General features: G+C 46.3%; 1 protein-coding gene across 1 annotated transcript in view; it reads left to right on the top strand.

The window, feature by feature from the left end:
- ABCB7 (ATP binding cassette subfamily B member 7) overlaps nt 1-10,450 on the top strand; it is a 52,106-nt gene extending 41,656 nt beyond the window's left edge. Inside the window, exons 11-16 of the mRNA XM_075259984.1 lie at nt 608-771; nt 1,841-1,970; nt 2,097-2,268; nt 4,257-4,360; nt 6,183-6,290; nt 8,532-10,450. Coding sequence (XP_075116085.1) covers nt 608-771; nt 1,841-1,970; nt 2,097-2,268; nt 4,257-4,360; nt 6,183-6,290; nt 8,532-8,750 — 897 coding nt within the window. The 3' untranslated portion in view covers nt 8,751-10,450. The remainder of the gene's footprint in view (nt 1-607; nt 772-1,840; nt 1,971-2,096; nt 2,269-4,256; nt 4,361-6,182; nt 6,291-8,531) is intronic.
- The last annotated feature ends 16,116 nt before the right edge of the window (nt 10,451-26,566 follow it).

Here is a 26,566-nt window from a genome sequence, read left to right as displayed (position 1 = left end):
CTCTTATTAACGTGTCTTTGGTTAACCATCCTAAAAAGGATTAACTTTATAGAGCGTGAACTTGGACCTGAAGCCCGTCACAGCTTTGGGTTTCCAACTTCACAAGTTGCTTTTAGAGTTGAGAATTAACTATTCAGAGTCTGGGCATGAGGCAGCCTTGTTTTTTAGCAGCGCCTCTTGGTGATTCTTCGTATTTTATCCTTCTTTCTTATACAGAGGTTGGCCAAAGGAAACAGTGTCGGAGCAGTTTAATGTAGAATTCAGTCCCCTGACCCTTATTACAATTCATCATCTGTCTAATATACTCTGTATACAGATTCAGGCCCTTTTCTGACTCCAGCGGCCATGTTACCCCGTCATAGGTCATGTTGCGGGTGTTCGGCCCTCACTCGAGAGCAGAGGGGGGTAGGGATTGTTTATTGTAGAGACACCAGAACAGGTCACATTTAGGAGATGCCCAGGGCACACTTGGCATCGGAGGGAAGATAGAGTAAAACTTCTGTCTCCTGCCTATACGGTCACCCACATTGGTCTGGTTTACACGTCACCGATCCATTCATACTGCTGATAGATCTGTTGTAAAAATAGATTTTTCATTCCTTTTTAGAACAAAGAACTGGCCCCCCCATTGCTGATCACCCCTCAGACGGCCACCATTACCTTTGAAGACGTCTACTTTGAGTATTTGGAGGGACAGAAGGTCTTGAATGGGATTTCCTTTGAAGTACCTGCAGGGAAGAAGGTCGCCATTGTTGGTGGTAGTGGGTCAGGGTAAGCAAATACTGAGATCTTTTTGGCTATTTGGTTCGCTGTGTTTCTTTACTTTACTGTATTGGACAACATTAAGATACTGAATAGCTTTTACCTTATAGTTGTGTCTGTGTTTCAGCTAGATTTGTGTATTAGTAATCTGAGGTTAGGGATTCTACCATTAAAACCTCTTTTTTTTTTTGGTGCTCACACGTCAGAATAGCCTTTAGAAAGTCTATTCGTCTCTTACTTTAGATGTGATCTCCGCCGCGCCGTTCCTTAGAAATACCGGTTTTTACCAGTATACAAATTAGTTCTCTGGCAGCGATGGGGGCGGGCCCCAGTGATTAAAATGCGATGGGGGCGTCCCCACTGCTGCTCGAGAACACGATCCTGCGACGCCTCTATCTTCGGCTGGATCGTTTCCTTCTCTGTCGTCTTCCTCCTGCGTCACCTCCGACGCCTGCGCAGTTGACTCTGCCAGTGAGACACCAGCAGAGCTCAGTGCGCATGCCGGCCGGCGGCCATTTTTGGGAGGCTGCACCTGCATTGAACTACAAGAGCAAGAGTGGCCTCCCAAAAATGGCCGTCCGGCCGGCTTTGCGCAGTCGGCTTTACTAGTGTCTCACTGGCAGAGCCAACTGCACAGGCGTCGGAGGTGACGCAGGAGGAAGACGACAGAGAAGGGGAGGATCCAGCCGAAGATAGAGGCGTCGCAGGATCGTGTTCTTGAGCAGCGGTGGGGATGCCCCCATTGCATTTTCAGCGCTAGGGCCCGCCCCCATCGCTGTGAGAGAACTAATTTGCATACCGGTAAAAAACGGTATTTCTAAGGAACGGCGCGGCGGAGACCACATCTAAAGGTAAGAGACGAGTAGACTTTCTAAAGGCTATTCCGACGTCTTATCCACAAAAAAAGAGGTTTTAATGGTAGAATCCCTTTAACCCCTCAGATTCCATGATCAATAGCAAATTCGGTGGCTAGTCCCAGGTCAGCGGCATGAAAGTGATTTTATTTGTTATTATTTCGCTTGGTCTTATAAGTGCAATTCCCTTATACAGTTTTATCGTTCATTCCCCTTCTCTCTAGTAAAAGCACCTTGGTGCGACTTCTCTTCCGCTTTTATGAGCCCCAACAAGGAAACATCTACGTCGCAGGCCAGAATATTCAGAACGTCAGTCTGGAGAGCTTGAGGAAAGCCATTGGAGTCGTTCCTCAGGTACGGCGGTCATTTATCTGTCTGATATATGTATAAGCATGCTATATATATATTTCCTGTATACTGCACGCCATCGCCCGGACGTTCTGTTCTGTTGTATAATTTTCAGTGTGGTTTTGCCTGTAGGATGCTGTACTATTTCATAACACATTGTATTACAATTTGCTGTATGGAAACATGAATGCCTCACCAGAAGAAGTCTACCAAGTGGCTAAACTGGCCGGATTACACGATGCCATCCTGCGTATGCCTAATGGGTACAACACCCAAGTAGGGGAACGAGGACTAAAGCTGTCAGGTAAGGCCACAACTAGTCGTCTATGCGTTCACATCTCTCATCGCTAGGGTTGAATGATCGTGTTCGGAAAAGATCGGATTCCGATCGGCGATCGAGAAAATTTCATGATTGGAATTCCGAACACGTTTTTTTTAGGTGGGATCGAGATCGGTGATTATTTCCCACAATGCTTTGCTACTGGCCAAGCATTGTGAGAAAAGCTAACAATGTTAGCCTTCACTCTGAGTATACGCTCCGCTCATTCTGAGTGGAGTGTATACTCAGTGTGAAGGCTCGCTGCGGTTCCATAGGAATGAATGGAAGCAGCCGGCACACAGCCTTAACCCCCTGCGTGTCAGCTGCGTGCATTCATTCTAATGGGAGACTAGCTAACATCTCTAGTAGCTACTTACCTGCAGAGATGGCTGGTCCGGTGCCCGGTGTTCTCTGTCTTCTTCGCCTCGCTGTCTCCGCCTCCCAGGTTAGTGTTAAGAGCTAGGAAGAAGGCGGGGCTTGTGGCTTAGGAGAGTGTGGGCGGGTACAGGGCGGGGAGATGTGACGTCTCCGCTCCCAGTACCCGCCCACACTCTCCTAACCTGGGAGTCGGGGGCAGTGAGGCGAAGAAGAACGAGAACACCGGGCACCGGAGCAGCCATCTCTGCAGGTAAGTGCACACCAGGGGGGACTAAGTAGCCAGAGGATTAAAAAAAAAAAAATCACTACACAGCGTGGATTCTAACAATTAAAGCGTTCCCTTGTTAGATTCCATGCTGTATAGTGAATAGGATTGTTTTTAAAATCCGATCTCCGATTAGTAAAAAAATCCCATTGACTTGCATTGGGATCGAGATCGGGTTCGAATGAAAAATGATCGGAAATCGGATTTCAAAATCGATCCTGAAAAGTCATGATCGGCTCAGCCCTAGTCATAGCCATTCTGTCATCGCAACAAAAACAGGAATTCAGGCTGGGGACAGATCCAACACCAAAGATGAACCCTCTTGACTTACAATGGGGCTGATCGGGTTGTCTCCTTTAATAACAGCACAGCGCTCCGTATTTCTTCCAGAATTTTTGATAAAATCCTATTTACGTCCTTTTATGAGTGATACAATGTCTCATCTCTGATCTTTGGAGAGTTTGAGCTCCGCAGTTAAGAGATTTCATCCTTGGGGTGGACGTTGTGGCCGGGCACGATGCCCGCTCCGTACTGGAGTGTAAATGAGGATCTTACACTGCGATTTCCTCCTAAAAGCGACGGAAACCCTTTGTTTTCTAACAGTGACTTGCAAGTGAGCGACTCCTTGCCCCGGATGCGGGATTAGCAATGTGTTTATAGCTCTTGAAAGAAGACGTTTGATGTTGTTTTATGTAAAAGTCGCTATTCCTTAGAACTGGAGGTTTTCAAAAATAACTTGCTTTGTGCCTTGAGACTTCTTTAAAGATTCTCGCCTGCAAATAAGAGGCCTCACCAGTGAATTGGTCAAGGTGAGAAAGGACTTGTTTATAGACGTGTCATCTCTCCGTAGTATCAGTCCTCAGGAAGGAGGACGCCAAGACGGAAACACTCAAAGATATCCAATGTCTTCTCTTTTATATTCATAGTAGATACGTTGATGTTAGTGTTCGCCACTTAATAAAGCAGATTATTGGACCTGTAACAAGTCCCATCACCCTGTCACTTGGATGTCACCGCCAGGTTCTAGTGCGTCAAGACTGGTTTCCAAGCATTACAATGGTGCGAAGGAATATTGCTAACAATGTTCTCATAAGATTCCGGAAGGTATCAGACTAGAGATGAGCGAGTAGTATTCCATTGAATACCTCGCTGCCATACGAATGCGTGTAAGCGGTCGATCACCAAGGGGTTCAGCGCATCGGCCGCTTACACGCATTCCTATGGCAGCGAGGTATTTGATCAATACGACTCGCTCATCTCTATATCAGACCGCATACAGACATCACTATATGATATATGTATACTATATGACAATGATTCTCTTGTTCAGGTGGCGAGAAGCAGCGAGTCGCAATCGCAAGAGCGATGTTAAAGAACCCCCCCATTATTCTGTACGATGAAGCCACGTCTTCCTTGGACTCCATCACAGAGGAGGTAAATTCATTATCCAGCTGACTGTTTCCACCATCAGTCACGGTTGCAGTGTATGGGGAGCGTTCTCATCACCCTATGAGACGACTTGGCCTTAAAGTGAACCTGTCCGGTGATTTCTTCTGGGACTTTCAGTAGGAAAATCAGGTTCTTAATGGCGGCACCTTCTAGGGCGGCTTCTGCACTCTTCTTATTCTGTATTACATGAAGATCAGGATCTTATTCTAAGGCCAATGATCCAATAAAATGGCTTTAGGGACGACTTCTCCTTACGGGGCTTCATTCTGTTCTCTAGATAATCGATCCTATCATATGTATAAAGCCTTGAGCTCCTCTATTCTCTCAGGTCAGCCATTTTGTCAGTATATTAGGAGCCCGATGACGGACCTGTGATTGCCATTACAGATCTATATAGTATATCCGCTTAGGTATTCAGTAATACAGATATAAAGGGATATATCATTGTATGACGAAGTTACCTATCCGTAATCTAGAGACTGCGAGCCATGGGTCGGCCATCTTGTCGGCTGCTCGGCATATTACCACATAGTATAGCCTATAGAAACGTCCGCTCGCCTTCAGATATTGCTTCTATATCTGAATACACCGCCATATGTTTTGCTGACAGGATATTGGTGTCTTTCTGATCAGAAATAAATTAGATTTAAACCCCTGTAAAGCATCTGGTTTCTGTAGTGACATGGAATAATGAAGCATGTGATCTCTCGCTATCACCGTGTTTTTCCTTCCCGCTGTCAGTCATCGCCCGCTAATCTCATAAGTGTGACAATGCCTTTGGCTGATTTGATTTCTCTAAGGAATGTTAAAAGAAAATGTCGCTCATAGGAGATTAACTCTTAGCGAGCTGGACAACGCGCCGCTTTGTCAGGTATCACATCTGCGCCAATGCTACGCTCTGTATACTGCAGGACTCGCGTAGTCGCAGTCGCACGGGTCTAAGAAGCCAACATGGGGTGCAATGTGCAGGTGTCATGGGGTGCAATGTGCAGGTGTCATGGGGTGCAATGTGCAGGTGTCACGGGGTGCATTGTGCAGGTGTCATGGGGTGCAATGTGCAGGTGTCACGGGGTGCATTGTGCAGGTGTCACGGGGTGCATTGTGCAGGTGTCATGGGGTGCAATGTGCAGGTGTCATGGGGTGCAATGTGCAGGTGTCATGGGGTGCAATGTGCAGGTGTCATGGGGTGCAATGTGCAGGTGTCGGTGTCATGGGGTGCAATGTGCAGGTGTCATGGGGTGCAATGTGCAGGTGTCATGGGGTGCAATGTGCAGGTGTCATGGGGTGCAATGTGCAGGTGTCATGGGGTGCAATGTGCAGGTGTCATGGGGTGCAATGTGCAGGTGTCATGGGGTGCAATGTGCAGGTGTCATGGGGTGCAATGTGCAGGTGTCATGGGGTGCAATGTGCAGGTGTCATGGGGTGCATTGTGCAGGTGTCATGGGGTGCATTGTGCAGGTTCATTGTCCTGACGGATTGCCGGCTGTAAAGTTCAGTCGCGAGGATTGTAGTGTCAGGATACAAATGCATTGTGCTGCTGACTTCATGTCTATGGGACCGCTCAGGTAGCGGAGTGCTGTACCCATCCATGCCACAAACCTAAATACTTTACTACATGTACGTGGATCAGTACAAATATTCATTCATTCATAGTACATTGTATTTGTAGACTTGGCACCATGGTATATAGTAACCCATTCTCTCTCCTCCTGCACCTGTCCGCTTAATGACAATATAACAAGTAGTTTCCATTCCCATACAGTATATATAATAATAATTTCATTCTGTCTGTGCTTTCATCCTGCAGAACATCCTCAGCTCGATGCGTGACATGGTCAGACACAGGACATCGGTGTTTATTGCTCACAGGCTTTCTACCATAGTTGATGCAGATGAGATTATAGTCCTGGACCAGGTAAGCCGAGTACATACATCCCATATAATACAGACACGTCCAATACGTTTCATCTGCCCATCTCATCTCTGTTGTCTATCGCTTGGTGTATTGTAAATGATTCCATTGGTTGCTAAACATGCGAAAGATCCTTTACCTGTAAGTAGGTGACAGTCCGTGCATTCATCTCTAAGAAATGTTCTGTAGGTGATATTTTTCTATATTTCTGCATTTGCCATTATAGACCTTTATGGCATAGACAGAATAGTCGTGGTCAGTGCAGAATACAAGCAGAGGATGAATGGGAGCCATGGCCGCAGCTCTGCACACTGAGTACATGGACCGAGCCTTGTCCTGTTCATCCTCTGCCCCCTACCATGTATATCAGGGCTCCTATCTCTCTTGGTGGGTGCAATTCTTACCTATCAGACATGTATGTGTTATCCTATAGATATGCCCTAGATGATTATAGCGGGTGACAGATATATAAAGCGTTATATTACATTGCATTGCATTAGCTTTTATACTTTCCAGGTCTTTGTTAAGCTCTGTAGTCCGTTTTGGGATAAGTTGTAAAATTTAAGAGACAATTGTTCTGCTTGTATCTGTACCCCACCAGCAACAATGGGTTAACTAGTGTACAGACGCCTCTTCCCACTTCCAATCTGTTTGGTGGCCATTTTTGGCCATTGCTCCGGTAGCCAACTCTCGCACAGATGCTCTGGCTCCGATCTGCTTGTGTCGTATAAGCGAAGCCGAGGCTGTTCACATAGACAAATGGGTTTTATGCCGTTTAACACTGAAGTGGCCAGTGACTACAGTGACTAGTGAATCATTGCATTAACACTATCTAACCGTACTCTAGCATTAGGGGTCATACTCCGGTGCACGCTAGCCAAATCCCACAGATTATAGGCCAGTTCATTACTGACTGGTCCGTGCAGGGAATGTCAGTGTCAGCCGGGCGCTTTGTTTTCTTTGTATTTTATGAAATAATTTGTGATTTCCAAGCGTTTGTCCACACAGGGCAGATTTCATGCAGATTTTCTGTCCAGATTTGTGAATGAAAAATCCACAGTGAAATGTAATAGACGGCAGAGTAGATGAGCTCGGAACAAATCGGGTCCACACGTTGCAGGAATTTCCTATGTAAGACCATTCACATAATATGACGGAACGAGGCAGACGTGGCTTTGAAGTCCTTGTCCTGTTCTGTGCCCTGCAGCGGATGCTCTTTTGTGGCTTCCCCCGCTGACTAGGCCCAGATGACTGGACCGTATGTGTGTGGAGTCAGTCACAGAATCCTGCAGGACGCTTATCTTTTCAGCCTCCTGTTCTGATCCCTACTTCCCATTGAAAGCAATGAGGGTGATATCTGCCACCGGTTCTGCTCTATGAGAACAGGGCCTAACAGGGGACCTGCAATGCAAATGTTTAAGTCTACACCCTCTAAATACATTGGGTTTATTTCGGATTTTCATACATTCTGGTTCTGCTCACTGCAGATCTGTGTGCGGTCCCTACTGAGGATCATGGCGGACTCATTCAGCTACGACTACACTCTGTTTCCTTCTCTTGTGCATTGTCAGCCGGGTTACGCTATGGCCGAGGCTCCAGGTCCAGAGACCCATCAGTCCGGGCAGTATGTGCTGTCTGGTATCATATAGATGCAATATTATTATGTCTCCTCCATCTCTCGGAGACCTGCGCTTAGTGCAGATTGTTTTAGATTCACATCCCCGCTGTTCTACATCCTTCATATAGAAGGGCACATGCACTTTTATATACTGCTAGTGCGCTGAACTCTTTTGGAGTCCCCCAGTCTCACAGAACAGAACTCTCTTTAGGCCGGGGCCCCACAGGACGTAAACGCTGCGATTTGCCCGCAGCGGAGATGCTGTGCGCAAAATTGCGGCGTTGTACAGCACATTTGCATGAATCCCATCCCCGCTTTGCAGAAAAGATCGCAGCGCGGACACGCTGCGATTTGCAAAGCCGTTGTGGCTTTGCAAATCGCAGCATGTCAATTATATCTACAGAAACCCTGGCGGCTTTCCCGTAGATATAATGTTAAGAGAAAGTCTGCGGAGGAAAACTCTGTGAACTTTCTCTGAAAAGCACTGCGGAAAGAGCCACAATGCTTTCACGCCGCGGTTCTTTGCGATTACGGCCCGTGGGGCCTTATAGGTCTCTCTGGTTCAGGTTTGCAGACAATAATCCGGCCTTCGCCCTCTTATCACTTGTCTGTGCTTTATTTGGCAGGGTAAAGTGGCAGAACGAGGTACACATTTTGGACTCCTTGATAATCCCGGGAGCCTGTATTCAGACTTGTGGCACACACAGAGCAACCGGGTCCTCAACAGCAACAACAACCAGAAGAGCGAGAAAACCAGTCCGACGTCCTCCAAGGAGGAGGAGAGGCGGAAGCTGCAGGAAGAGATCATCAATAGCGTCAAAGGATGTGGCAACTGCTCCTGCTGAGGAGGAGGAGGAGGACAAGGACTGGCACCGGGAGCCTCAAGTCCAACTCTATAAGTGTCTACTTAATAATTGACTCTCTCTTCCATATCTCGCCCGTGCACCTTTCTAATCTGTCTTTGCCCAGGGCTCTTCTGGATAGTTTTTTTTCTTATTCTAGTGTGGGTTTATAAAATTCTATAAATGTTTCCTCCCATTTACACCCCGCCATGTAGCGGACAGAGTACAGATACCGGCACATGTGGGCGCTGCTACATCGAGCTTCTGTTTTCTCTTTTCATTGGTGGTCACACTATTGGGAGTGATAAATCGGCCTTAAAGGGGATGTCCACCCTTAAATACAAAAGCATAAAAATCACCTGCATAGACGGAGAAGGTCACATCCAAACCATAGATGGAGGAACGGCTTATTCTTCAGCTCGCTCCAATGGTATGGGTGGATTCAGAAAAACAGAAGTCCATATACTACGAGCAGAGCAGGGAAGTAACATGGCTTTATAATGGATATTGGGAGTTCTCTTATTATACTGGGAGCGGAGATACAACACCAGTCCAGGATTCAGACAAGTGACCAGTGCAGGAATGATACAGCACATCAGCGTATGGCTACAATGTAACAGTAGAGTAATATAATATATTCCACCTTCAGTCCCATCTTACAGGTTATATACATGTCATCTATATACAGTAACTTGCCCTGATGACCACTGGCATGGCGTCCACAGACCTCGGAGAAGTCACCCCAATTCTTGCCGACTCCACACATCTCGGTGACGCTGCATTTTGGGACATAAGGCCTTTACACCCTTTATATTGTGTCTTCCATTAAACGTCCATCACTGTATAAGTTATTTGGTTCCCGTTCCCCCTCGCACATACTAGATTTTTTTGGCCAATTCCTACATATAAGCACAATTCTCTTCTCCAGTCTTTGGAGGTAGAATACCCCCATAGACGTCCTAGCAGTGCCCACATCATGTCCCCCATTACTGGAGTCTTTCATACGTGACGTGAGCCCCAGCAGCTCCGATAGACAGAAAATGACCTTAATCATCTTAAGTCCTGCAGCAGACGTCAGTGGACTTATAATGTGATCTCCATCTAAATCCTGGTCCTGAATCTTTATTTCCCCGATGACCTGCTGACATCTCTCCTGTCTTCATTCATTCTTCATTTTCTTGATTTGCGGCTCTCCTAACACGCTGCTATCTGACTCCCCATACTTGCCTGTCTTGTTTTGCAAATCGCCTCAGGAAGGGACAGATGAGATCTCTGTGACATGCGTCCCACTCTTACCCCAGACTCCTATCATAGGTGGCAGATTTTATTTTATTTTTTAAGATTTTTGGGTTTACATGATGTGGAAATATCTGATTGTGTAGGTTTAAGAGTAAAATGATAGCAAAAATCTGCAGTCTGCCTCCTAAGGCTCTGTTCACATCTGTGCCTATAATTTGCATTGCTCTCCTCTGTCATGGGAGCAGAACATTGAGAATGACTGAAGTCCAAATCCCAAATCCACATGACAAGCGTCCCCTGACAGACTCCATTGGCTGTAATGGGGTCCGTTGAGTTTCCAGCTTCGAATTTGTCATATTACAGGAAAAAATTGCACAGCTTGCGTTTTTTGACAGAATCCGTGACTGAGGTTCTTAACAGAGATGTGAACAGAGCCTGGCGAAGAAAATGTGGTCACTAGTGTGACTGGTGCATTAGCAAATACCATAGCAGTGGTCGGAGATCTGCAATAGTATCCACCACCGAATACCATAGCAGTGGTCGGGGATCTGCATTGGTGTCCACCACCAAATACCATAGTAGTGGTCGGGGATCTGCATTGGTTTCCACCACCAAATACCATAGTAGTGGTCAGGGATCTGCATTGGTGTCCACCACCAAATACCATAGTAGTGGTCAGGGATCTGCATTGGTGTCCACCACCGAATACCATAGTAGTGGTTGGAGATCTGCATTGGTGTCCACCACCAAATACCATAGCAGTGGTCGGAGAGCTGCATTGGTGTCCACCACCAAATACCATAGTAGTGGTCAGGGATCTGCATTGGTGTCCACCACCGAATACCATAGCAGTGGTCGGGGATCTGCATTGGTGTCCACCACCAAATACCATAGTAGTGGTTGGAGATCTGCATTGGTGTCCACCACCGAATACCATAGCAGTGGTCGGGGATCTGCATTGGTGTCCACCACCGAATACCATAGTAGTGGTTGGAGATCTGCATTGGTGTCCACCACCAAATACCATAGTAGTGGTCAGGGATCTGCATTGGTGTCCACCACCGAATACCATAGCAGTGGTCGGAGAGCTGCATTGGTGTCCACCACCAAATACCATAGCAGTGGTCGGGGATCTGCATTGGTGTCCACCACCGAATGCCATAGCAGTGGTCGGGGATCTGCATTGGTGTCCACCACCGAATACCATAGCAGTGGTCAGGGATCTGCATCGGTGTCCACCACCAAATACCATAGTAGTGGTCGGAGATCTGCATTGGTGTCCACCACTGAATACCATAGTAGTGGTCGGGGATCTGCATTGGTGTCCACCACCGAATACCATAGTAGTGGTCGGGGATCTGCATTGGTGTCCACCACCGAATACCATAGTAGTGGTCGGAGATCTGCATTGGTGTCCACCACTGAATACCATAGTAGTGGTCAGGGATCTGCATTGGTGTCCACCACCGAATACCATAGTAGTGGTCGGGGATCTGCATTGGTGTCCACCACTGAATACCATAGCAGTGGTCGGGGATCTGCATTGGTGTCCACCCCTGAATACCATAGTAGTGGTCGGGGATCTGCATTGGTGTCCACCACCTAATACCATAGTAGTGGTCGGGGATCTGCATTGGTGTCCACCACCTAATACCATAGCAGTGGTCAGGGATCTGCAATAGTGACCACCTCCGAATACCATAGTAGTGGTCAGGGATCTGCATTGGTGTCCACCACAGAATACCATAGCAGTGGTCAGGGATCTGCAATAGTGACCACCTCCGAATACCATAGTAGTGGTCAGGGATCTGCATTGGTGTCCACCACTGAATACCATAGTAGTGGTCGGGGATCTGCACTATTTCCAGTTCTTTTTTTCTTTCCCAGAAACGGCACCGCTCTCGTTCACTGGTTATGTTTGGTATTGCAGCTCGGCCCTGTTCACAGCTGTAAGATCAGGCACAGCCCACGGACAAGGCCGGTCCTGTTTTTTTGTCACAATGCAGACGCGACGTTTATTTCTAATCTCGGACAATTCTTCTTAATTCGTCCCATTTGGCTGCATCGGGATAATTTTGACAGGCGCTATTCATTAAATCTGACCTTCTGTCACCTTGAGCTTCCATCTACACCATTACATACAGCCCGCTCCTCTCCTGCACAGTCCTCGTCTGTAAAATAACATTGACTCCATAATGTCAGGGTGCGGAGTGGGTGACATTTAAGTAATATGTGATTTCTCCGAGATAAAGCGAATTTCTAAACAACCATGAACAGTAGTTGTAGATTAGGGACCATTGACCTCTGTCATAAGACAGTATTAACCATCCTGCCCTGAAGGTGCTACCGCCATGAAGACGGGGGAATCTGTCCGATTCTATAATGTCATGGATGTGTTTAGAGTCTTTTTCTAGAACATGATGCTGCAAACCCTTCCGCCATGTTAATGTGAAATAACACACGTTTTTTTTTCGTGGAGGTTTCCGGCACATGACGGCGCACAGATCTAGGACATTTGTCAACTGGAATCTTCATGTTCTACAAGTCGCAACCTCCTTTAGATAAAGGATTTTTAAGGAATTACACGGACTAATACGAAGTGAATAAGATCAGGCACTTCTTGGATCCGGGATGGTTTCTTCAGCAATCCCTCGTGACCTCCATTCTGGTTTCTCTTTCTCTCTTTCTTTTGTTGTAATTTATTCGGAATCAATCCTTTGTGTATTTAATTGACTATAAGGTGTACAGATACAAAGCGTTCCGGCTAACATGCTGCTTCAGATACAATGGAAGGCCTTTTTATGGATGTAATAACATGTACATATTGTTCTGGAATAAATGACTTTTGATTATTATTTTACATTTGCAGTCCCGGATATTTCCTTGCGATAACTCGAAGAACATTGGCGTCTTGTTATACAATTGCACAAGTCCGGGTTAGCTCTGCTACATCTGTAACCATTGACACTACAGCTTGTCGCACACGGACCCATTTCCACCATTTCTCTAAATCCTTGGAATAATATTCTACAGATAACCCCGTTATTATCCACATAGGGTAGTTGTTTCTGATTTGTGAAATATTGCAACCTATAGGTTATAGTGTAAAGATCCGCTTGTGTTTATTGTAAGGTGCACGAAAGCAGCGCAGCGGGGGGATACAAATCTGATAAAGACAATCGGTAAGTGTTGGGCGTCCCCTTATCCTTCACGAAGCGCCATTACCCCATACAGACAACCATTCCCACATGTGGATAGTAGGGTTGAGCGATCGTGTTTGGAAAAGATCGGATTCCGATCGGTGATCGAGAAAATTTCATGATCGCGATCGGAATTCCAAACGTGATCTTTTTAGGTGGGATCGAGATCGGTGATTATTTCCCACAATGCTTTGCTACTGGCCAAGCATTGTGGGAAAAGCTAACAATGTTAGCCTTCACACTGAGTATACGCTCCACTCATTCTGAGCGGAGTGTATACTCAGTGTGAAGGCTCCGCTGCGGTTCCATAGGAATGATTGGAAGCAGCCGGCACACAGCCTTAACCCACTGCGCGCCGGCTGCGTCCATTCATTCTAATGGGAGACTAGCTAACATCTCTAGTAGCTACTTACCTGCAGAGATGGCTGGTCCGGTGCCTGGTGTTCTCGTTCTTCTTCGCCTCGCTGCCCCCGCCTCCCAGGTTAGTGTTAAAGAGCTAGGAAGAAGGCGGGGCTTGTGGCTTAGGAGAGTGTGAGCGGGTACAGGCCGGGGAGATGTGACGTCTCCCCTCCCAGTACCGGCCCACACTCTCCTAACCCACCCACACTCTCCTAACCTGGGAGGAGGGGCAAGGAGGCGAAGAAGAACGAGAACACCAGGCACCGGAGCAGCCATCTCTGCAGGTAAGTGGACACCAGGGGGGACTAAGTAGCCAGAGGATTCTAACAATTAAAGCGTTCACTTGTTAGACTCCATGCTGTATAGTGAATAGGATTGTTTTTAAAATCCGATCTCCGATTAGTAAAAAAATCCCATTGACTTGCATTGGGATCGGAATTGGGATCAAGATCGGGTTCGAATGAAAAATGATCGGAAATCGGATTTCAAAATCGATCCTGAAAAGTCACGATTGGCTCAACCCTAGCGGATACAAGTTTCCAATGCAGGTTCTATGAAGAACAGGAACATGGAAGTGGATGAGGTTGTAGGGAGTGTTTTTTACAGGCAGATTTTGGGGTTGAATCAATAAACCGATTATTTCCCTCTTATAGATATACCAGCCCCTGACTGGCGTAGATCTGCCACCAGGCGAATCTGTAGGATTACTAACAGGCCGGAGCCGGAAGACTCGCCAGTTTTAATAAATTCCGCCAGGGAGGTTTTCAAGGCGGTATAAAGCTAAGACCCCACATAGCGGGCAAAAACCACAGCGCGGTTGGCTGCGCATTGAAAGTCGCCAAAACAAAACCGCTAAGAAAGTCGCACACGTCATTTTTCTCTTCCTCCCATTCTGATACATGGTGCTATTACAAAGTACAATTTGTCCCACAAAAATGACATACAGTTCTGTGAATGGGTAAAAACTTTTATGTTTTTTGGAAGTCGGGGAGTCAAAATTGAAATCGGAAAAATGGCGGAAAGAGGTTGAAGTCACTTTGCTTCTCTCTCAAAAAGTTACGACTAAACTGTGGCTACGAGTTATATCATTGGACAGTCAACTATACCGAACCCGTCCAAGCATGAAATCGCTCAGATCTGCTGCCTACGTGGATTGAGAAAGTTTCTGAGTCTCCTATTGTGGCAGGACGGGATAGGCGCGCGCGTACCCAGCACAATACACAGGCGGCCATTATGTTATTAATGGAGGGGATCTGGATTGTATTGTCCTTGTCACTGCTGTTCTTTCCTTCTTGTCACAATATCTTGTTGAAACATCTAATTTTCATCTCAGTAATACACATTATAAGTAGGAGGAGATATTCACTTAACCAGAAGTCTCTTTGGTTGCATCATGTTCCTTATCGTGTATGTTTTTTTTTATTGTTTTCTCCTTTTTAACCCATTCCCAACACCGCCAGTTCTCAGTTTTGTCACTTTTGTTCCTTCATCCTCGCCTTCCAGAAGCCATCACTGTGTTATTGTCTGTCCATATAGCGGTATGGGGCGGTATTATTTTACCGTTCCATACAATGTATCGACTTCTTAGATTTTGGAGTGGCTGATAGGAATGATGGGGCTTCCAACGTTGTGCGCCACTTGGTGGGACCGCTCCTCAGAAAACCTGATCTCCCCTATAGGGGCCAATTACCCCGGCAATGCTGGTGCCCAGTTATTGATAACTGGACCTTGAGATGGATAATGTGTATCTAAGACAAAGTATCGAGATTCACTTCGGTCACCAATCTCACCAGTGACCAGGTTTAGTAATCCCGTACTGGGAGCTCTGGAGATGGAAGACTAAAAACCTCCATCAAAGGAAGGCTGGGTAATGTCCAGGAGGAGAGGCAAAGACAGAGGGGAACCATTATATGTATATGTCATATATACATGCTATATACATCCTTACAATCTATTATACCTGTGTCATATATACATGCTATATACATCCTTACCATCTATTATACCTGTGTCTTATATTGTAGAGAGTCTTACCCTACGGTCACATGACGGTGAATATCGAGCGTCCTCTATAACAAGTGATTTTCATTACAGGGAAAAAGCAATTACTTTAAAAATAGCTTAAAAATCTTAGTGATTAGCAAAAAATTAATTGGAGCAAAAAAGTAACGTAAAGTCAGGGAGACGGAGGGGGGGGGGGAATCACTGCAAGATTAAAGGGATGTCTGGGCAGTGAACATTACTGTAACCCATCTAGTAGACAATAGCCTGGTCCGAACCCCGGTCACATGATCAAAATCAGCCCCCGACCCCATGTCACTCCTCCCCCTCCCTTCTGTCCAGCCCCCGACCCCATGTTGCTCCTCCCCCTCCCTTCTGTCCAGCCCCCGATCCCAGATCGCTCTTCCCCCTCCCTTCTGTCCAGCCCCCGACCCCATGTCACTCCTCCCCCTCCCTTCTGTCCAGCCCCCGACCCCATGTCTCTGCTCCCTCTCCCTTCTGTCCAGCCCCCGACCCCATGTCTCTCCTCCCCCTCCCTTCTGTCCAGACCCCGACCCAATGTCTCTCCTCCTCCTCCCTTCTGTCCAGCCCCCGACCCCAGGTCGCTCTTCCCCCTCCCTTCTGTCCAGCCCCCGACCCCATGTCACCCCTCCCCCTCCCTTCTGTCCAGCCCCCGACCCCATGTCCCTCCTCCCCCTCCCTTCTGTCCAGCCCCCGACCCCAGGTCGCTCCTCCCCCTCCCTTCTGTCCAGCCCCTGACCCCAGGTCGCTCCTCCCCCTCCCTTCTGTCCAGCCCCCGACCCAATGTCGCTCCTCCCCCTCCCTTCTGTCCAGCCCCCGACCCCAGGTCACTCCTCCCCCTCCCTTCTGTCCAGCCCCTGACCCCAGGTCGCTCCTCCCCCTCCCTTCTGTCCAGCCCCCGACCCCATGTCGCTCCTCCCCTCCCTTCTGTCCAGCCCCCGACCCCATGTCTCTGCTCCCTCTCCCTTCTGTCCAGCCCCCGACCCCATGTCTCTCCTCCCCCTCCCTTCTGTCCAGCCCCCGACCCCATGTCGCTCCTCCCCCTCCCTTCTGTCCAGCCCCCGACCCCATGTCGCTCCTCCCCCTCCCTTCTGTCCAGCCCCGATCCCATGTCGCTCCTCCCCCTCCCTTCTGTCCAGCCCCTGGCCCCATGTTGCTCCTCCCCCTCCCTTCTGTCCAGCCCCCGACCCCAGGTCACTCCTCCCCCTCCCTTCTGTCCAGCCCCCGACCCATGTGGCTCCTTCCCCTCCCTTCTGTCCAGCCCCCGACCCCGGGTCGCTCCTGCCGCTCCCTTCTGTCCAGCCCCCCCCATGTCGTTCCTCCCCCTCCCTTCTTTCCAGCCCCTGACCCCAGGTTGCTCCTCCCACTCCCTTCTGTCCATCCCCCGACCCCATGTTGCTCCTCCCCCTCCCTTCTGTCCAGCCCCCGGCCCCATGTCGCTCCTCCCCCTCCCTTCTGTCCAGCCCCCGACCCCAGGTCGCTCCTCCCCCTCCCTTCTGTCCAGCCCTCGACCCCAGGTCGCTCCTCCCCCTCCCTTCTGTCCAGCCCCCGACCCCAGGTCGCTCCTCCCCCTCCCTTCTGTCCAGCCCCCGACCCCAGGTCGCTCCTCCCCCTCCCTTCTGTCCTGATCTCACTGGTGCTATAGGGTTGCCTTTACTATAATCATCCAGACCCCATAGCAAAGGTAAATTACCTGTGAGACCGGAGAAGGGGGGCCATTATCTAGTGTCGGCCTTATGAGTTTAGGTAACCAGAAAACCCCTTTAAGGCTGAATCCCCACGTTGCGGAAACGCAGTTTATTTTGTTGCGTTTTTTTCGAGCCAAAGCCAGGAATGGATTGAGCAGAAGGGAGAAGTACAAGAACTTCTTATATATTTCCCATTCCTTTTTCAAAATCTGCAAGAAAAAAAGCTGCGTCCCTGCAACGTGGGGCCTCCGCCTGACTATAACAAATCCCAATTGCACGGGGCAGACGTGGCCGAGCCGCAGATTGTGAACCTGCACCATGTTATATCTTACTGCGACTTTGTACCAAAGCTAGAAGTTTGCAGGGAGAGGATCTGCAGCAACGTCGCAGCAATAAAACCCCTTTGATTTCTGGTGATATTTGCGACTACAATTTCACTACTTAATATCCCTGCGGACGCGGAGCCGTGTTTGGCCGCAGCCTAAAGGGTAATTAGCACATTGTAACCGTTCGATTCTCTTCTTCCTGATCCGTTTCTCCCTAAGTAATAAAGTGATTTCTATTTTTTTTTTTCTTCTTCTTTCTTCCTTTCCTTTTACTTTGCAAAATCTGTTTAGTAACAACTCCCCTGGTGTATGATATCCATAGAAACAGAGAAATATAGTGAATTTCTGATAAGTACATATGGCTGGTAAATAGCTGGAGGAATGTTCTCCCCAAAGACTCATTACTGCCTCCAATGCCGGTGACCCTTTGACAGCTTTATAACAGATCTCATTAAGGCTTTCTCTATCCAAACGGTCTGGTTTATTTTTACCTTTCACATGTACTGTAGCAGTAAGACGCAGCAGTGCACACAAGTAACAGCGCTGTGAATTTCTCCGCCTGCTTTGGATGGAGACAGGTGACTGATATCTACCTTCTACCATCTGCTACCAATAAACATCAGTCTGAGACCCCGTTGGGCCGCCGAGCCCTGAGCTGGAGCTTTGGCCTGCGTGGGTAGCGCAATCTAGCACGTCCTGACACTCTTCTCTTGCTCTGTCTGCTGCATAAATGTTAATTTTGTCACATCTCTGCTCTGAAACGCTTAGACAAAAAATATCCTGATAACAAAAGGACAAGCGAGATGTTCCCTGCGATTCTGTCCTGCTATTTCGTCAAGGCTTTAACTTCTTGTAGGCTGCCGGGCCTGGGCGCGCGAGTCTCAGCCCGGGTAGGAGGGCCGTCCTCGCTGTGAAAGGGTTAAAGACAATCCAATTATTAGGACGTTCACAGGTCACGTCGTAATGTAGTTTGTGATTTGACACATAATGATGGCGAATAAATTAAGGCATTGGCAGCGGCTCCAGCGCCGGCCATGAGTGGAACGTCTGCAGTCAATCCAACAGCCCGCGCAAGATCATCTCATCTTCTTTATGGACCATTGAACTCATAGGAGTTTAAGTTTGAGGATGTCAATTACATGGTCTCGGTTTCATTGCAATTCCAGCAGTGCAGACTGACTTATATTTAGATAAGAAAATATCCTTGTGTTCTAGGTTTCGGAGTCTTTGCATATTATGTCCAGGTAATGGCGGCGGGTGAAGTCAATTTCACATAGGTCAATGTAATAGAAGGTAATGCACAAACACATATTGTAAGATATAACCCTCCCTCTACCTAACCTCAACCCTTTTTACATTGGCCACATCCCATAATCTATCCAAGGTGCAATCTCAATACAATTGTGTTCTCTGAGCACCCCCAAGACACCAATGATACCGCTCAAGTGATCCAAGTTCCTAAACTTGATGGACAAGCTAAGGCACTTATATAATCCTTTACCATTACAAGGCTATTACTGATAGCAGACTGGAGGGGATATAGAAAGACCAAAGTTCTCCGTACCGGTGCTGATATCCTCTGTGCTGCGGTGTAGACACACATTTATCATCCTCTGAGTATCCTTGTACCTAGACTGAAACCTACTCCGACTTATTGCTGATACATTTCAGTTATCATTTATGCGAGGAAAACTGAGAGAAAAGATGGGAAGTCTGTTGGGGCCAATGGCCAACCCAGAATGCAGCAATGGCAATGTGAAAACACCCAGTGGGATAATCTTTGCCGCAAGTGCATACCTCCCAACCATCCCGGATTGTGGGTCCTGTCCCATGGTCCCGGTCGGGGGGAGGCATGTGCTGGATTCAATTCAGCTGCATGAGATGAATACAGTGGTGAAGCAGGAGCGGACTGGTATGCCCCATATGTGCCCCCTATGTGCTCCAGGTCTGGGAGCTGCAGGCGCAATGTGATGACATCACTGATATCACAACCGCAGCTCCCGGAACAAGAGACTACAGACTGCGCAACAGGGGAGCGAGGAGAGGGGTTTGCATAATAAACTTTGACAGATGAAGAGGGACATTAAACTTGGAGGGTATATGAGGGGGACATTTAACTTTAGGGGAAGATGAAGAAGGACATTAAACTGGGGGCAACTGGAGGTTGTGACCTCTTAGTCAATCTGGTCCCTCTTTACTTACATTTTCTTTATGGCCACACTGCGACTTTTTGTGGCTACTGATTGATTTTAGCTATTTAGTGACGGCTTTTGCCCACAACATTGCACCAAGCTCAATACATTAATTTAGAATTCAGTCTCTTCCATTGTTTGCAATGGAACCAAAACTCAATGTGAAAACCCAACGTGTAAGTGCCGATCTGTACAATGGAGGCAGCTCCTGTATATGATGTCAGGTTGGAGTCATCTGCCATTGATCTGATAGAACAGGACAGATGAGAGCAGAATAAATCTCTATTAATAGCTGCGCATATAATCACATGGTATATACAGGTATACACGCTGTATTCTCCAGTCCTGGGAATCTTGTATCAGTCTTATAAGTGACGATACCCGCAGTGTCCATAGTGACGTATCCATCCTTGTAGTAGAACGCTATGACGTGATGAGGTCTTAGTGAAGTCGTCACCTCTCACCCTTGTGTCCTCTCGTTGCAGTTCTGAATCTGTGGGTGTCTCAGGCTGGTAAGTACATACAGTAAGAGACATATGTGTCTGGATGAGTCAGTCCGATCTGTGGATTATGTATATATTTGGAAATCTATGGGGGAGAACGTGAAGCTGAAGAGAAGGTAAATTGCACATCTGCTTGTCAGCGTCTCATAAATACAAAGGATGGCAAACCGAGCTGAAGAGACCGCGCGGGAAACCCTATACAAAGCGCTAATGCGTCTATACTATAGAATCTATAGGGTCTGTGTGCTATCTATTGCTAATGAGAAGCATTGCTTAGGGAATTGTTCGGCTTGGGTCTGATTTCGCCTCCATTGCAGATAAAATGTTCTCAAGACATTTCTAGTTACAGGCAGGGGCCACACATTGTGCGCTGGGGTCGCTTATGGCAGTGTAGGGGATTTAAAGAATGGCTGTCTCCAGGTCTGACATACTGCCGATACCGTCCTGATCAGATTGGTGTTATCTTTTTCAGATTTGTTCAGCCGTTCCTCAGCTATAAGCCCCATTGATCATTGTGTAGATTAAGGTATAATAGCCAAGTGGGTGGAGTCTCTGTATGGGCTATGGTGCTGCCCTCTAGTGTCAGCGCATGTAGACTGTAGTGCACTTCAGCAGTCAGTGTAAAGCTTCATTCTCACTACTGTTATTAATGTCTGTTGCTGTCACCCATCATAGGATCCTACATGGGGCCATACTTTTTTGGGCTTCTTTGCAGCACCTAACACTCTCTTTCTGCCTCCTCTCGTGTGACTCCATTCTCCAGGCGTCCCAGAGCTTCCATCATTGGGCCTCAGCGGTGATATGACCCCATGACACCAAGACGTTTGGCGTGCCCATGTGACCACTGGTGGCCCAATCACAGGCCTCAATGGTGACCCCCATGGGCATCCCCTGGAGAGTGTTGACTCCACGAAGTCGATGACAATAGGTAACACAAGGTAGGTATGAGTGTTTTTTTATGTTGTCACCTCCCCTTGGCCTCCACCTATTCTGAGTATTATACCGGGGCCATCTTAGTTTGCCCAAAACAAATTAATTTGTTGCATTTTGTAAAAATTCTAAAAATTCTACCAATTTAGACTACGGCTTGGTCTCTAAGGGCTCCAACGATCCTGAACGTGCGAGAGAGGCCGGCGGTGGCGCGCGCAGCAGATCCAGAGGCCGCTGCTCTCTTATATCATCATGTTCTCAGATAAAATACTTGCAGGGGAAAAAAAGAAGAAGAAAAAAAAGATAATTAAAATATCTGTTCTCGCGATCCCCTCCTCCCTTTAATCTTGTCACGGGAAAAAAGACGCCCTCCTGTGAGTAAAATAATTGCCTCAAATCCTGAAAGTCTTTTTGCAACAGTTTGATGGACGATAAGTCGTGCGGTGATTTACAATGTTAATTACTGGCCGGGCTGAGGACGTAGCGAGCTGTTTGCTGTGAGCTCAGCGCCTCATTATTATTGCAGCCCATACCGCCACTAACATACTGTCCTAAGTGCTCGCTGCTGCCCACGGCCTGATCCATCTGCGCTCGCCAAAGGGGGGATTTATTGTATAGACACACATCGGCAATCACTACTGAATGTATAGCTTGTCCATTCTGCAGCCTAGGCCCTGGCTATAGATAGAACATGATTGTTGCGATTTGTTTGGAACTTCCTATACATTAGCGTGTTGCGATGGCAAATCACTGGCATTGTCATTATTATCATTGTAACATATTGTATTATGAGATGTTACCTAATATAAAGTAATTACTCCCATCATTGTAAGGGGGAGATAAAAACTCCCATCAGCAGAGGCGCCGTCCTGACATATACATGGGCTCTATACAGAGGACATATTACATAGAATATACATAGAACAGTTGGATACTCGGATGTTCCCGCTATCATCTGCTTTGCTGACATTTTTTTGCATTATTCCTTGCTGTGACATCACCGTGTGCACTAATACTGCATCAATTCTATTATCTTGTGCTGTGATGTCATCATGTGCATGTTATTCCTATAAGACCATAATCCCTGTACTGTGACATCACTGTGTGTATTATCTCTGTACTGTGACATCACTGTGTGTATTACCCTGTACTGTGACATCACTGTGTGTATTACCCTGTACTGTGACATCACTGTGTGTATTATCCTGTACTGTGACATCACTGTGTGTATTATCCTGTACTGTGACATCACTGTGTGTATTATCTCTGTACTGTGACATCACTGTGTGTATTATCCTGTACTGTGACGTCACTGTGTGTATTATCCTGTACTGTGACATCACTGTGTGTATTATCCTGTACTGTGACATCACTGTGTGTATTATCCCTGTACTGTGACATCACTGTGTGTATTATCCTGTACTGTGACATCACTGTGTGTATTATCTCTGTACTGTGACATCACTGTGTGTATTATCCTGTACTGTGACATCACTGTGTGTATTATCCTGTACTGTGACATCACTGTGTGTATTATCCCTGTACTGTGACATCACTGTGTGTATTATCCTGTACTGTGACATCACTGTGTGTATTAATCCTGTACTGTGACATCACTGTGTGTGTTATCCTGTACTGTGACATCACTGTGTGTATTATCCCTGTCCTGTGACATCACTGTGTGTATTATCTCTGTACTGTGACATCACTGTGTGTATTATCCCTGTACTGTGACATCACTGTGTGTATTATCCTGTACTGTGACATCACTGTGTGTATTATCCCTGTACTGTGACATCACTGTGTGTATTATCCCTGTCCTGTGACATCACTGTGTGTATTATCCTGTACTGTGACATCACTGTGTGTATTATCTCTGTACTGTGACATCACTGTGTGTATTATCCCTGTACTGTGACATCACTGTGTGTATTATCCCTGTCCTGTGACATCACTGTGTGTATTATCCTGTACTGTGACATCACTGTGTGTATTATCCTGTACTGTGACATCACTGTGTGTATTATCCCTGTCCTGTGACATCACTGTGTGTATTATCCTGTACTGTGACATCACTGTGTGTATTATCTCTGTACTGTGACATCACTGTGTGTATTACCCTGTACTGTGACATCACTGTGTGTATTATCCTGTACTGTGACATCACTGTGTGTATTATCCTGTACTATGACATCACTGTGTGTATTATCCTGTACTGTGACATCACTGTGTGTATTATCTCTGTACTGTGACATCACTGTGTGTATTATCCCTGTACTGTGACATCACTGTGTGTATTATCTCTGTACTGTGACATCACTGTGTGTATTATCTCTGTACTGTGACATCACTGTGTGCATTACCCTGTACTGTGACATCACTGTGTATTATCCTGTACTGTGACATCACTGTGTGTATTATCCTGTACTGTGACATCACTGTGTGTATTATCCCTGTACTGTGACATCACTGTGTGTATTATCCTGTACTGTGACATCACTGTGTGTATTATCCTGTACTGTGACATCACTGTGTGTATTATCCTGTACTGTGACATCACTGTGTGTATTATCCTGTACTGTGACATCACTGTGTGTATTATCCTGTACTGTGACATCACTGTGTGTATTATCTCTGTACTGTGACATCACTGTGTGTATTATCCTGTACTGTGACATCACTGTGTGTATTATCTCTGTACTGTGACATCACTGTGTGTATTTTCCTGTACTGTGACATCACTGTGTGTATTATCTCTGTACTGTGACATCACTGTGTGTATTATCCTGTACTGTGACATCACTGTGTGTATTATCCTGTACTGTGACATCACTGTGTGTATTATCCTGTACTGTGACATCACTGTGTGTATTATCCTGTACTGTGACATCACTGTGTGTATTATCCCTGTACTGTGACATCACTGTGTGTATTATCCTGTACTGTGACATCACTGTGTGTATTATCTCTGTACTGTGACATCACTGTGTGTATTATCCCTGTACTGTGACATCACTGTGTGTATTATCCTGTACTGTGACATCACTGTGTGTATTATCTCTGTACTGTGACATCACTGTGTGTATTATCCTGTACTGTGATATCACTGTGTGTATTATCCTGTACTGTGACATCACTGTGTGTATTATCTCTGTACTGTGACATCACTGTGTGTATTATCTGTACTGTGACATCACTCTGTGTATTATCCCTGTACTGTGACATCACTGTGTGTATTATAATGTACTGTGACATCACTGTGTGTATTATCCTGTACTGTGACATCACTGTGTGTATTATCCTGTACTGTGACATCACTGTGTGTATTATCTCTGTACTGTGACATCACTGTGTGTATTATCCTGTACTGTGACATCACTGTGTGTATTATCCTGTACTGTGACATCACTGTGTGTATTATCCTGTACTGTGACATCACTGTGTGTATTATCCTGTACTGTGACATCACTGTGTGTATTATCTCTGTACTGTGACATCACTGTGTGTATTATCTCTGTACTGTGACATCACTGTGTGTATTATCCTGTACTATGACATCACTGTGTGTATTATCCTGTACTGTGACATCACTGTGTGTATTATCCTGTACTGTGACATCACTGTGTGTATTATCCTGTACTGTGACATCACTGTGTGTATTATCCTGTACTGTGACATCACTGTGTGTATTATCCCTGTACTGTGACATCACTGTGTGTATTATCTGTACTGTGACATCACTCTGTGTATTATCCCTGTACTGTGACATCACTGTGTGTATTATAATGTACTGTGACATCACTGTGTGTATTATCCCTGTACTGTGATATCACTGTGTGTATTATCTCTGTACTGTGACATCACTGTGTGTATTATCCTGTACTGTGACATCACTGTGTGTATTATCCTGTACTGTGACATCACTGTGTGTATTATCCCTGTACTGTGACATCACTGTGTGTATTATCCTGTACTGTGACATCACTGTGTGTATTATCCTGTACTGTGACATCACTGTGTGTATTATCTCTGTACTGTGACATCACTGTGTGTATTATCCTGTACTGTGACATCACTGTGTGTATTATCCTGTACTGTGACATCACTGTGTGTATTATCCTGTACTGTGACATCACTGTGTGTATTATCCTGTACTGTGACATCACTGTGTGTATTATCTCTGTACTGTGACATCACTGTGTGTATTATCTCTGTACTGTGACATCACTGTGTGTATTATCCTGTACTATGACATCACTGTGTGTATTATCCTGTACTGTGACATCACTGTGTGTATTATCCTGTACTGTGACATCACTGTGTGTATTATCCTGTACTGTGACATCACTGTGTGTATTATCCTGTACTGTGACATCACTGTGTGTATTATCCCTGTACTGTGACATCACTGTGTGTATTATCCTGTACTGTGACATCACTGTGTGTATTATCTCTGTACTGTGACATCACTGTGTGTATTATCCTGTACTGTGACATCATTGTGTGTATTATCCTGTACTGTGACATCACTGTGTGTATTATCCTGTACTGTGACATCACTGTGTGTATTATCCTGTACTGTGACATCACTGTGTGTATTATCCTGTACTGTGACATCACTGTGTGTATTATCCTGTACTGTGACGTCACTGTGTGTATTATCTCTGTACTGTGACATCACTGTGTGTATTATCCTGTACTGTGACATCACTGTGTGTATTATCCTGTACTGTGACATCACTGTGTGTATTATCCTGTACTGTGACATCACTGTGTGTATTATCCTGTACTGTGACATCACTGTGTGTATTATCTCTGTACTGTGACATCACTGTGTGTATTATCTCTGTACTGTGACATCACTGTGTGTATTATCCTGTACTGTGACATCACTGTGTGTATTATCCTGTACTGTGACATCACTGTGTGTATTATCTCTGTACTGTGACATCACTGTGTGTATTATCTCTGTACTGTGACATCACTGTGTGTATTATCCTGTACTGTGACATCACTGTGTGTATTATCCCTGTACTGTGACATCACTGTGTGTATTATCCTGTACTGTGACATCACTGTGTGTATTATCCTGTACTGTGACATCACTGTGTGTATTATCCTGTACTGTGACATCACTGTGTGTATTATCCTGTACTGTGACATCACTGTGTGTATTATCTCTGTACTGTGACATCACTGTGTGTATTATCCTGTACTGTGACATCACTGTGTGTATTATCTCTGTACTGTGACATCACTGTGTGTATTATCCCTGTACTGTGACATCACTGTGTGTATTATCCCTGTACTGTGACATTAC

This window comes from Leptodactylus fuscus, chromosome 11, assembly GCF_031893055.1.
Source record: "Leptodactylus fuscus isolate aLepFus1 chromosome 11, aLepFus1.hap2, whole genome shotgun sequence".
NCBI classification, from domain to species: Eukaryota; Metazoa; Chordata; class Amphibia; order Anura; family Leptodactylidae; genus Leptodactylus; species Leptodactylus fuscus.
This window is presented reverse-complemented; position numbering and strand designations above follow the sequence as displayed.